This window comes from Misgurnus anguillicaudatus, chromosome 20 (assembly GCF_027580225.2).
Source record: "Misgurnus anguillicaudatus chromosome 20, ASM2758022v2, whole genome shotgun sequence".
NCBI lineage: Eukaryota > Metazoa > Chordata > Actinopteri > Cypriniformes > Cobitidae > Misgurnus > Misgurnus anguillicaudatus.
The window spans coordinates 25103954-25117389 of NC_073356.2; the positions used below are offsets into that span (position 1 = coordinate 25103954).

General features: G+C 38.8%; 1 protein-coding gene across 2 annotated transcripts in view; it reads left to right on the forward strand.

The window, feature by feature from the left end:
* Positions 1–279: 279 nt before the first annotated feature.
* The window catches only part of LOC129455266 (ephrin type-A receptor 7), a 164491-nt gene continuing 151334 nt past the window's right edge, over positions 280–13436 (forward strand). The window contains exon 1 of one of the 2 annotated variants that reach the window (XM_055219944.2): positions 280–477. In XM_055219944.2, coding sequence (XP_055075919.2) covers positions 399–477 — 79 coding nt within the window. In that variant the 5' untranslated portion in view covers positions 280–398. The remainder of the gene's footprint in view (positions 478–13436) is intronic. The other variant, XM_055219945.2, reaches the window with a different exon arrangement.

A 13436-nucleotide genomic window follows, 5' to 3' on the forward strand; every position in this document is an offset into this window, starting at 1 on the left:
GACACTTCCCACGAAATGGTACCCGACAGCTAAAATGACAACTTAATAATAAAATTACCTGGTGAGTTGGGATGAGATAAAGAGTTTATTACGTACTTATTTCCTCCAGTTTCACCACCGTCTACATTTCTAGGGCGGCGACTCCGTCTGGAGGAATTTTCTTAGGTTGTCTTGTGATTGGTCTCCGACTATACCGCTTGCCGCGAGCTCACGCCAATTGGAGGCTGGCGCTGTCAATCAACCAACCTCCACCCGCCTTCTCGCGTTGCCAAATAAGGCGCATAGTACCGCTGTGTGTCACTACTGTAGCTCGTACTGATCCCCGTTCATCCCGCTCCGTGAGTCAAGCGTGCTCGGCTGCGACATGACCACAGCTCCGCAGACCTGGACATTCAAAGATGGAGCAGTTTAAAGCGTTCATTTCGGTGCTTTGGATATTATTGCTCAACAGAAACAAGGAGTCGTGCGCAGAAGAAGGTATGTAGCGTCTTTGTAGTAATTGTTGAGGTAAAATTGTAACTCTCACTGCAGGTGTACTTTCACCTTCCGGTAGTTAGAAGTTAGTAACGGATGCGCAGGGGACGGAATCATTTAAATGTTAAAGACCGGAGTATTATATGTGAATTATACGTGAAACCCAGAGATTTAAAGTGAAATCACATCCGGTGAGCTCTTTAAAGAGTGATGATCTCGTACCTAAGGAATTCGGGAATGTAGTCAGGCTATATTGTAACACCTTTATTAATCAAGAGTTGAAACAGCTTTAAAATGCTTGAATTTGTTGCCTCAGGATGTTTTATATTACAAAGTTCACCAAATATAAGGAGAATGCTTACAATAAATTACGACAAAATAATTTCATTCAAATCAAAGTAGTGTCTTAGCCTTTTCCTTATATAAAAATATATTTGGGGTTTTCTTATGTTATGTTATGTTTCTTAGTCTTTTGCATATTTTGCTATATATCCCTATATACTGTATTTGTGTTTTCTTTTTTAAATGCATTAATTTGTCTTTTTATTTAGTCATTTTTATTTGTTTATTTTTATATCTAGTCATTTTTAATCGTTTTTATCTTCTCTTTGAAAATTCTTTGTCTTGTCATGTTTAATCTTCATATCATACCATCACAGAAGCACATTTCAGGACATCAGGCTTTTATATCACAATCCCTATTAGTCCATTTGAGAGTCTGTTGCTCCTGGTGGGACTGAAAGCTTCTGTAGTTTTGATGGCAGGCGGCATTGCCGCATTACGGGCTCAGGTGAGGTCAACTAAGCGTCCTAATCAGTGGCATGGCACAGAGAGGGAACGAACAGATAATAGCTGCGTCCCTTCAGGCTCTTTGGATTCTCTGAAGAAGCCCAACTGAGCCTCCCATCGTACCCGGCACTCTTATGTGCACATGGCTGAACTCTGCCAGCCCCTGTCCTCTGCTGGAATGCTGGTGGAGTGGATTAGAAACGTTGACTTAATGAATGTTTTGACAGCGATTAATTGCTGTGAAAAAGATGTGTTCAGAAAGACCTTGTGTGGCGATATGGGGGACGTCTGATTGAACTGAATATGTTCTCACTGTACTGAGCACCTCTTTGTCCACAATTACGTCCCGGCCCTGCTGCGACTGCTCTCTTTGTATTCAGCGTGCTGTATTCTCTCTGTATTATGTTTGCGGCAGGTGGGCTTCTGACAGGATGGGAATGAGAGCTCTTTGTTGGTTGGTGTTATTGAAGGAATAGTTCATCCAAAAATGAAAATTCTGTCATTGTTCATCCTCGCCTGCCTGTCGTTTTGAGACAGTGTGCTGCTGTTATTCTGTGCGAGACAAAAGGGGGAAATTTTGATGAATTGATACCCATACAATGACAGTCGGTAGTGACCAAGCCTGTCTTTTCCCTAAGAAGGTACAAAACCCTGTAGAATAAGCATCATAAAAGTAGTCCATTTGACTATAGCCCTCTCAAGCCTTTTGACAAGTTTACATGATGATTTATGATTTGTTAATCACACAAAGCTATGGAAAATCTACCGTATATAATAGTTTGAATGATGTATGTGTGAATGGACTAAAATCTATAGGATATTTTTATATGTAAGCAAATAGACACATGGGCTATAAGACAAAACTTAATCACACAAAACTATAGACATACAGTAGAGATTAAATGATGAATATGTGCAGATGCAGTAAATCTATAGGATATTTTTGTGTGATGAGGTTAAATCTATATGATTCATTAATCACACAAAACTAGAGACTTATGGACTGAATCTATACGATGGTTTGAATGATGACTATGTGCATGGGTGTCAGAACCATTATATGTGGGTGGGACAAGACCCACCCACTTTTTAAGACAAATGATATGAGAGCCACTCAGTTTTTCTCTAATTTAGCACATGTCTGTTCACTTGTCAGAGCGCCGTAGGTCAAATCCATTTCACTAGAGGAATTCCCTAATAAATTAAACTCCATTCCTCGTTTCAGCTACAGCCTTGACTTCCTCAAATCCATTCCACTTGGCTCATTTGGAGTCCATATAAATTTTATGTTTTTGCTAGTTTCGCCTGTTGCACTAGAGGTTTGCGTGGGACAGTTTTTTTGTCTCTGTCCCGCAAGGTTTGATTCCACCCCAACCGCTCCCGCTTAAAATATCTGTTTGCCCACTATCTAAAAAAATTATCTTTCCCTGACGGATCCTGGTAAATTTAGATCTCTATTCCAGAATCTCACATTTAAATTTCTCTACCTTAAAGAGAGAGATTGGGTACTGTATAGCAAATATAATGTAGGGTTAACAAAAATGTTATAAGTTTACCTATATTTGTCTTGTCAAAATAAAAAAAATATTTAAACATTGTACTATTAGCAGAGTAAAGAAAAAAAATGTATTTAATTTAAAATTAGCAAAATATGAATGAAGGAAACCCGTTGGCTTATGCAAAATGAAATCACCTTTTAACCGAACTATTTAACCAACTTCTTCCATGTTTAAGTACTATAATTGGGTCCCTAGTGTTTTATCAACCTAGAAAATGTGAAGAACATCAACCCAGTAACTTATGTGAAAAAATAGCTCATTGAAATTTGGCTCCCCTTATGATGTCAGAAGGGGATAATTCCGCCACTTAATCTGCACTATCTAACCATGATACTGCCACTTAGTGCAGAGATCAACTCATTTGCATTTAAAAGGACACCCAAAATGGCACATTTTTGCTCATGCCAACAAAGTGGCAATTTTAACATGTTATAATAAATTATCTATGGTATTTTGAGCCAGAACTTCTGGAGACACCAAAGATTTATTTTACTGTACATCTTAAAAAGTCTTGTGAAATGTCCCCTTTAAACAAAAGAATGTCCTGACGATGACCGTCTCTTTTTGAAAAACCGACCATGATATGATCTCTCTCTCTTTTAAGGTGCACTCTTGGCAACACTCGGTCTTGCCAGGATCTCAGGGTAGAAATTTTTAAAAACATATTTTACTGTCAAATGTTGACGTAATAGAGAAAATAAATATGTGCAAATCTATAGGATATTTTTATGTGACATATAGGCTTCTTCAAACCACATGTAGTATCTTTTTTACTTTTTGAGCTTGTACCTGGTTACGATAAACTGCCTTTGTATAGCAAGAGCTGTATGTAATAATTCTTTTTGAAAATCTCTGCCTTTGTGTTTCACAAAAAATTACAGCAGCCCAGAAACCATTAACAGTTTTCATTGTTAAGTGAACTATTTCTTTATTTCATTTTCCTATGCTTTTCTGATCGCAGGTGTCTTTTCCCATACATTCGGTTGGAGGTGGGGGCTTTTCATTCCCAGCCGTTCAGTCTTAACGCACCCTGGCATCTCATTATGGGCTCGTTTTCTGTGCTCGCCGCAGCCGTTGCGGTGCGTTGCGGTTCTTTCAGGCAGGTGCCGGTCACATCAGCGGCTTTGGTCATGCTGCGTTTTGTACTCAGTCGGAGTGCAATTCAGACCATATGAGGGCACTTACCTAGGAAAGCTTTATATGCCTGTCACCTCTGTGTTGGGTTCCATCAATAGACTTCATGCCAAACGGGTCCTGAACGCTGCTCCCTCTGTCTTTGGCAGAAGGTGTAAAATCTGGGTTGAACCAGAGCCCTGAATGCGTTAGGCAATCAATCTGGAATTTTAGTTTGTCATTTATTGATTTAAACAAAGACCACTTAGCATGGAAATTCATAGTGCTGTGCTGATTAACAGTATAATTTTTAGCTCCGGTAATGACTTGGGTTCGACTGTCGGAGATCCTCGCTGGCTGAGCGTCTGCTGTTTTTAAAGTGGCAACCGGAATGTGCGGTGAAGGTTGGGGTGATTTGTGGAGTTTGCAGGCGTTACAGTGACATGCCCTCTCCAGGAGTTTATTTAGTGGTGATTTGTGATGTGTGGACTACATATTTTAAAGCGGACATTTCACAAGACTTTTTTAAGATGTCAAATAAATCTTTGGTCCCAAAGATCTTTTTTGTATCCCCAGCGTATGTATGTAAAGTTTTAGCTTAATATCATATATATAACTTATTATCTATTATCTAATTTATTAACATTTTAAAATGGCCACTTTGTAGGTGTGAACAAAATGTGCCGTTTTGTGTGTTTCCTTTTAAATGCAAATGAGCTGGTCTCTGCACTAAATAGCAGTGCTGTGGCTGGATAGTACAGAATAAGGGGCGGTATTATCCCCTTCTGACATAACCAGGGGAGCCAAATTTCAATGACCTATTTGTTCACATGCTTGTGGAGAATGGTTTACTAAAACTAAGTTACTGGGTTGATCTTTTTCACATTTTCTAGGTTGATTAAAGCACTGGGGACCCAATTATAGCACTTAAACATGGAAAAAGTCAGATTTTCATGATATGTCCCCTTTAAAGGATTAGTCCATTTTCTTAAAAAATTCCAGATAATTTACTCAGCACCATGTCATCCAAAATGTTTCAAAGGACTCTACATGATCCCAAACGAGGCGTAAGGGTTTTATCTATCGAAACGATTGTCATTTTTGACAAGAAAAATAAAAAATATGCACTTTTAAAACCACAACTTCTCGTCTATCTCCGGTCCTGTGATGCGCCCACGCGACCTCACGTAATTGCGTAGTGACATAGAAAGGTCACGTGTTACACATATGAAACGCATGTTTGCAGACCATTTTAAACAATAAACTGACACAAAGGCATTAATTAGTATCATTGGACATACAACAATGTCGGAACGGTCCTCTTTCTCCACACTTGTAAACACTGAGGCGTAGTTTTGCATACGTCATCCGTGACCTCTTGACGTGATGACGTTTTGCGTGAAGTCGAGCTGGCGCATTACAGGACCGGAGATAGACGAGAAGTTGTGGTTTAAAAGTGCATATGTTTTATTTTTCTTCGTTTCGCTAGATAAGACCCCTATGCCTCGTTTGGGATTGTTTAGAGTCCTTTGAAACTCCTTTGAAAAAACTGTTAAGTGTTGAGTTAAGTGTTGTTGTCCCTTAAAGTCCATTAAAATGAGAAAAATCCTGGAATGTTCTCCCCAAAAAACACAACCTCCTCTCAACTGAACAAAGAAAGACATCAACACCCCGGATGACATGGTGGTAAGCTATCAGGATCTTTTTAAGAAAATGGACTAATCCTTTAAAAAAAAAGTCTAGTCAGTTGGTTTTCTGAATAAGCCCTGTATATAATCAATATGCTGGTGCACTGTAAAAAGGTTTTCAAGTTAATTCAACCTACTATTTTAAGTTTTGACTTATAAAAACAGGTTGAAATTGTTACATTTATTTGTTAACCTAAAGTAACATAAAAATATATTTTGATTTTACATAATTTATTTCAGTGTGTGCAAACTGTTCAACTGCTGATGCACAGCTCGCTTCCAATGCACTGAAGCTTCATATAAAAAATATTTTAAGGATAAAAGAGGATGAACTAATGTCAAATTTACAATTGGCTAGTGAACCATCGTAACCGTCATGAAAATGAGCCAGAAATAAAGTTAACAGAGCGCTGGAGAGGAAAAGCTGCAACTTTTATAGTCATAATTACCCATAATACCCTGACATTCATTGTTGCTCGAAACCTGGTAATTAAGTTTGATCTGTTTCCTCACATATTGACAGAGTCTAGCATTGAATGAAATGGATCAATGCTGTGTTATTCTCTCCAGCGTAGGAAGAAGGTTCACCAGGACTCATCTCTGTTCCCTGTAAGGGTGGGTTTCTGCTGGATCTGCAGGAATGCCCCAGGAGGTGAAGGTTTATTCTGAGGTTGCTTTTGTGAAGGGGATGGATGGTTTTATTACTGGCAGAATATGGATGTTTCTTGGATGCCACAAGGCTATATAAAGGTGAAAAATGAAACTCCGTGTTGGATGAACATAGAAAACCAACCGTTAGATGGCTTGATTGTTCTTCAAACTGCATTGTAAAGTTGGTTTCAGGTGTTTATCTTTTTATATCGCTGCAATGTGCCAGACAGCTGGCAGAGAACACGCACCTCTGTGCCTGACCCCTTTTTTGCTGATTTAGTTTTTAAAATGATGTAAGAGCTTTTCCCCTTTGGACTGTTTGTTCTAATGCTGTCTTAATGTTCTGTATTAATGAAGCTGAAATTGTAATATGAATATAAAGGTTGATGAAGAGTACAGGTTTGCTTTTAGGGGTGCTTGGGGTCATTCCATGTGCAGAAATTGTAAGATATTACAGATATATGTACTGTAAGAATCAGAACTCCTGGCTGTTTGATGGTTTAATTAATTGGGAGCATCGGTAAGTAAATGTAGCTTTTTTGTATTTGCAATTAAATTAACTAGTCACTTAAGTTCCACACAGAGTTTTTAACACAGAAGTGTGTGATTTTTCTGAGTGTTAAGGGAGGAAAGTAGTTATTGATTTTGTCCAGGGCTATTTAGCTCCAGTCCTGGCAGGTCACTGTCCTGCAGAGTTCAGTTCCAACACGACTCTTGAAACATTTACATTTTAAACACACCTAAACAAGCTAACGAAAGTCCTCAGGATTACTTGAAATTACAAGCAGATGTCTTTCATTACGGCTGGAACTAAGCAGCGCAGGAGTTGCTCTCAAGGACTGAAGTCGAAGAGCCCTTACTGACGGTCAGCATCTCTCCAGCCACCCTAATATCCAGACATGAATGTACTTTACAAGTATTATTGTGTTCCTCAATGGGGTTTTACAAAGAGCAGTTTATTCAGCAAAATAATTTAATTATTTTTATCAAGGATTTTTTCTTTTAGCCCAGTCGGGCAGGTTTAGATTTTTATTTGCCCTTGCAAAATTTTCCATGGCCGCACCACAAGGAAGCTCTAAAATAAAATAAAGATGTTTTTTATGTAACCTTAAAGGAGTATTTCACCCGTAGAAACATCAATCTTTATTGAAAGTGTGTCAAATTTGTAGCCGAAATGTAACATACATTTAGAATTTGGTGCCTATTTTACCGAGAAAAGGGGTGTTTGTAGTCTCACTCCCTCAACAAAGATATTGGACTTCCTTCTTTCAATGATGCAAAATTATGATTTTTACATCATTGAAAGAAGGAAGTGCAACACTGAAATCCATATTTCTCCTGTCTCAGCGGAAACTGAGAAAATGATGCATGACCATTCAAAAACATGACTGGGGTTCTAACTTTACAAAGCTTTATGCAAATGGGTGAAGTGTCCCTTTAAAGGGACATTCCACTTTTTTTTGAAAATATGCTCATTTTCCAGTTGATCTCTGGGTCTGGCGCTAGCACTTTTAGCATACTGTAGCTTAGCATAATCCATTGAATCTGATTAGACCATTAGCATCATGCAAAAAAGTAACCAAAGAGTTTGGATATTTTTCATATTTAAAACTTGACTCTTATGTAGTTACATCCTGTACTAAGACCGACAGCAAATTAAAAGTTGCAATTTCTAGGCAGATATGGTTAGGACTATACTCTTCATCTGGCGTAGTAATCAAGGACTTGGCTGATGTAACATGGCTGCAGCAGGCGTAGTAATACTACGCACTGCCTGAAAATAGTCCCCTTGGTTACTTTCAATGGCAGGGGACTATTTTCGGGGAAGTATGTAATATTACTACAATGTAACTACATAAGAGTCAAGTTTTAAATAGGAAAAATATTGAAACTCTTTGGTTATTTTTTTGCGCGATGCTAATGGTCTAATCAGATTCAATGGATTGTGCTAAGCTATGGTTAAAGTGCTAGCGCCAGACCCGAAGATTGGATTTCAAAACGGTAAAAATCAAATGTTTAGCTCTAGGGGAGCTGAAAAATGAGCATATTTTCAAAAAAAGTGGACTGTCCCTTCAAATACGGTTATGACACACCTCATTTAAATTTGAAATATTGTTAAAGACAAGACTGCACTAGTGACAGTTTTATTAACTGCCCCGAGCATTGTTCATGCTGGCCTCGGACCATCTGGTTGTCGAGCCCTGGTCTATAATACTAATGAATGAATTAATTATATTCCAAATGATCCCATATCTCTAAATATTTCCTGAAAATGGCTCCAGTTAAAAACAGTACACCATGAAGTCAAAAGAGTGAAGTGTTTTAACAAAAATGTTAAAATGTCTAATATTAAATATTTGTGTAATTTTTAAATATCCTAACAGAGTGTGGTATGATAGACATTTAGGGCACACAATTTACAGTCTTGCCTGAGATGGCTACTCGGTGAGATGTCTGACTCCCCGTCTGTCATGCCAGCGTGACATCGTCTTGGCAACGGCGACGTTGGCCCTTCAGATGCCCATGAAGCAGCACTCCGGTGATGTGCAAGACCCCATTTATCTTTTGAAGAGGCATTTGACCTTTCAAACTCATTAAGCTTGGCACACGCCGGATATGAGCCTTTCTGCGACTTCACCTGCCCCTTTATCACAGCCTAGATGGGAACAATGTTCTCTATCCACTCTGCTTTGACCAGTGACCTGGAAAATCGCCCGACCTTTTAATGTGTGGTTTCTTGCTGATGAATAAATTCATAAATTGTACGGTTTGGCATGGAGCCTTTACTCAGCCTCCCCAAAGCCAAGATCAGGGGTGCGGGTTAAGTGAGCCTCCCAAGATTGCTCCTGCTCCCAGTGGTCAGGAAACGCTGGTGCTGCTTTACCCAAGAAGTGATTGGGTGAGTAGCTGGAGCTGCCATTGTGGAGATTTTTTAATACAGGGTTGGAGTTGTGGCATGCCAGTAAGCGGTTGTCTTCTGTAACGTTACCTGAAAGCCTGCTAACTGTGATTGGACACACAGCCCCATAATGTGTACACATCAGGAAATTCAGCCAACAAATTTATTCTCATAGAAGATTCTACATTTTAAGTGTTTTTCCAGTATGGCCTGGCACGGCTCACTTTTGGGGGGTTTTCCACTGTGTACAGTACCTCATACCTGGAAATTTTTTAGTACTACTTCAGTTCCAAGCAAGCAGTACCGATATTAACTGTGTGTAAACACTGCAGATCACTCATGGTTCAGAAAGAATCGTAACTTCATGCGAAGTCATTGATAAATGCAAGATAATCTTGCCCTTATGTGCCATCAAGCAAACCAAGTGATACAAGTGTACAAGTTCCTTTTTAAGCAGTGATAAACATCCACATGCCGAGAGTCAAGAGCACCATTCTATCGGCATGGTCCAATGCTACTGAGCATTTATTTGTGTCTTGTTTATGTTTATGACATGGCAATAGAGACAGCGCAGCTAAAACGATAAGTCTATAAGCCCACCTACTTTAAAGCGGTACTAAACAGCAGTGAAAAGCAAACCGAGACAAAAAAAGCGAGCCCCATCATATTAGTCAAAGATGCAAGTCTACACGTCACTGTTTTTGTTTCGAATGGTTTGAATGTCTTGGCTACGGTTAGAAATGTTACGATTACCGGTTTACCAACAGTTAGTATTACCGCATCATTTTTTTAATTACCGTTTAACCGTGCCAGTGCCACGAATACCCCTGTCCACCATCAACCTGCTCCCATGTGTTTGGATGACAGTGCTTCACTTTCTAAATTTAAATCCAAAAGTCTTTTAATTTTAGGGAAATCTAGTTGACTTCTCTTCCGAGGGGCGCAAATTCAAAATATGTATTCGGAGTGTCTTGTGTGTTGCTCGTGTTTTCAAAATATGTGTTTGTTGCGTCATGCAAACCATGTGCATCACGTGTCTTGTCAAAATAAGTACCTGCTGCACACGCATCAAAACCGTTTATGATAAAATAGACGCTCACGTTCACAAAATACACGTAAGACACTCCCTTAACACTAAACTCTGATTACGCATCAGATTATAAGAGTTTCTGGCAAACGCAAGCGTCTCTTTTATCATAAACCCTTTAGACGCGTCTCCAGCAGGCACTTATTTTGACAAGACACGTGATGAACATTGGTTCACTTGATGCGCCAAACACATATTTTGACGAACCACAAACATGGCGGGCTACATGCATGTTGTGAGGGGTTTCACATAGTGCGCCCCCAAAAAAGAAGTCACCAGCCGCCACTGAGTTGTACTAACACATGCTTACTTAATATTTCTTTAGAAAGATCCATATTTTCTATTCATTTTTCATTAAATTATATGATCTGATGAGTTTAAAGCTCCTTTCTACATTTTTCCGTGATTAATGTAAGCGCAGGTGTCGTGCAGCTTATCCCTGGGTCATAAATACACCCGATTTCTCACAACATATGCAGACAGGACTTGCTGATTTGTCCTGTGATATATAAGAAAATCTGATTTACTCGCTTGTGTTTTATCTAAACTAGAATAGAACTCCAAATGTGCCATGATTAATGTTAATGTTATTTATTTGATGTTTATGCGATCAAAAGTGCACTTACATGTTAAATCAATTTAAAATTTGGTTTGCATTAGTCCTTTTTTACATTTCTAGAAATTGTTCACAAAACCATGATAATATTGACTATATTCACTATTTGCTCACGGTAACCGTGATGTTACATTTTTTATACCCTTAAAGTTTTATCTCTAGCTGCGTCTCGTAGGCCTAGAGCTAGAATCTGTACAACCAAATCGCATGCTCTCCAATCAGTGGGTGAAGTATTGGAGTGTGTGTGTGTGTGTGTACTTCTGTATTCACTCTGATTGCAATCAAAACAGCCAAGGGAGGTCTGCTTTCAGAGGCGATGACGAGTGTGTATGTGTGCGTGCGGATATTTCGGTAAATGGTTAACCGCAAACCAAGGTCACCTGGGTCTGCAGGAAGTGTGTATTTCTGTTGTCACAAAAAATTACTGTGATTTTCTTCAAACACAAATATGTATTTTCGGTGGAATCTTTATGCAATATGCCAACTTGTGATTCACCCAGAGGCATATAAATCTATGCACGCTTGGAATGAAAACGCTACAGAGATAACAGCTTGATTTATCGGCTTCTTCACTCTTGTTAAGATCTTGTGCATGCTCAGACGTGCACCGTGATTGAGTGTTTAGTAGGGTTTGCGCTCTGTTCGGGGAGTTTATTTCTCTGGGCTCGGAGCTGCGTGTTGATGGATTGATGTATTGTATGATATTGAGTTTGGGTGCACCAGGTGGCTACAGTTACTAATCTACAAAATCAATCAGTAATGAAAATAAATGAACATGTTTGTCATTATCAGTTAGTTTTCTATGCCGTAATAGAAAAGTTATACGTTTGCATATTTAGAAGAAGCATTTCTCTGTTGGAGTTTGAAGTTTGTGTTGCCTTTGATGATATAATGTGTGGTCAGATGGTCAGTTGGCGAGGTGACGTTGTCCGCTTTCTCATGGCCAGATGGGGACGTTTTCAGGAAGTGCCAGTTTCTCCTCTCAGTACTCGAAGGACTGTCTACTCACACACACACACACTTCTGTTAACGGCTGTGTGTGTGACAGTGTCACCTTTTATTTTTCCTTGTCTCCTAAAGTAATTGTAGATTACTTTACCACTCCTTGAAGGTCAGTTCAGGGACAATTTATCAGACGGAGTGCAAATGAGAAGAAATAGGATTCACCTGGCTGCGCAAGCGTGTGTGTTCGGCTCTGTGTTTGTAAGACTGTTTCTGACCCTCTCATTTAGTAGGTGAGCTCATGGACGTGCGTGTTGTATGAATACATTATATGCTGTGGTGAAACCATGTGGGTTTGTGAAGATGACCGATGATGACACCGTTGACTGTTGTTTGTTCATTGACACAGAACTCTTTCTTTTTACCCTTAGTAGTCACCTAAACCAAGGTCATCAATATGAGACCATTAAGTGCTGATTTGAAGTTTACCAAAAAATTTAAATTCTGTCTTTGTTTGCTTACTGTACATGCATTTTTTGGACACAATAAAATACAACAGGAGATATATTGCAGAATGTCCATAGTACCAATAAAATTGGGGTTTAGAAGACTATATATAGTGCACAAAATATAGCAATTTATCTCGATCACTTTTTTGAAGTATTTTGAGAGATTAATAGCCTCAGTCCGTGTTTATTTTCACACATGAATGTTTTGTGTTCCATACTGGTTTTGAATGACATCAATAAATGATGACAGGATTTTTTAGTTTTGGACTGTTTACGTTTATGTGTGCTTGTTAAACCCTGCTGAACTTTTTGAGAACTTCACAAGAGGTATTCGTATAAAACCAGCTTTAAAAATAGATTTCAGTGGGAAACAAAAGATGCAAATCAATGGCACAAAATGCCAACCTGAAGGCAATGCAAATAAAAGCACAGGGACATGTTTAGGAGGAAATCGTTGGGGATTATTGATGGGCATGCCTTGTGTTAGGTCATTTTAGCAACAGTTTAATCAAGGATTATTTGAATGCTGTGTTTTGAGCTTGCTGAAATGTAGCCTTTGGCTTTGAGGTCCTATAATTGAACGTCGTTTCACTATTGAGGGGAAAATAAATGATTTTGCTGAATCAAAGTGCAACACATATATTAGAGCCTGAATACTTCAATGCTAAAACAAAGCAGTGAAATGCCATTGCATCTATAAATAATGCACTGAATAAGGGCACAGAAAATGCTGATGTTTACTATGCGAGTGTGCTGTCGCATTACTCATAAATCTGTATGTTAAACCGTTATGTCAAATGACAGTGTGTACAAAATAGTTAGGGGTGCTTGCTTGCTTAAAAAGACAGTTCACTTAAAAAGTTTATTTTATTCTGTTAAACACAAAAGAAGATGTTTTGATAAATGATGATAAGCACACAGCTGGTGGAAACCATTGACTTCCATAGTATTTTTTTATCCTAATATGGAAGTCAATGGTTTCTACCAGCTGTGTGCTTATCATCGTTTATCAAAATCTCTTCTCTGGTGTTCATCAGAAAAACAAAATTCATACAGGTCTTAAACAACATGAGGGTGAGTAAATGATGACAGAATTTTCATTTTTGGGT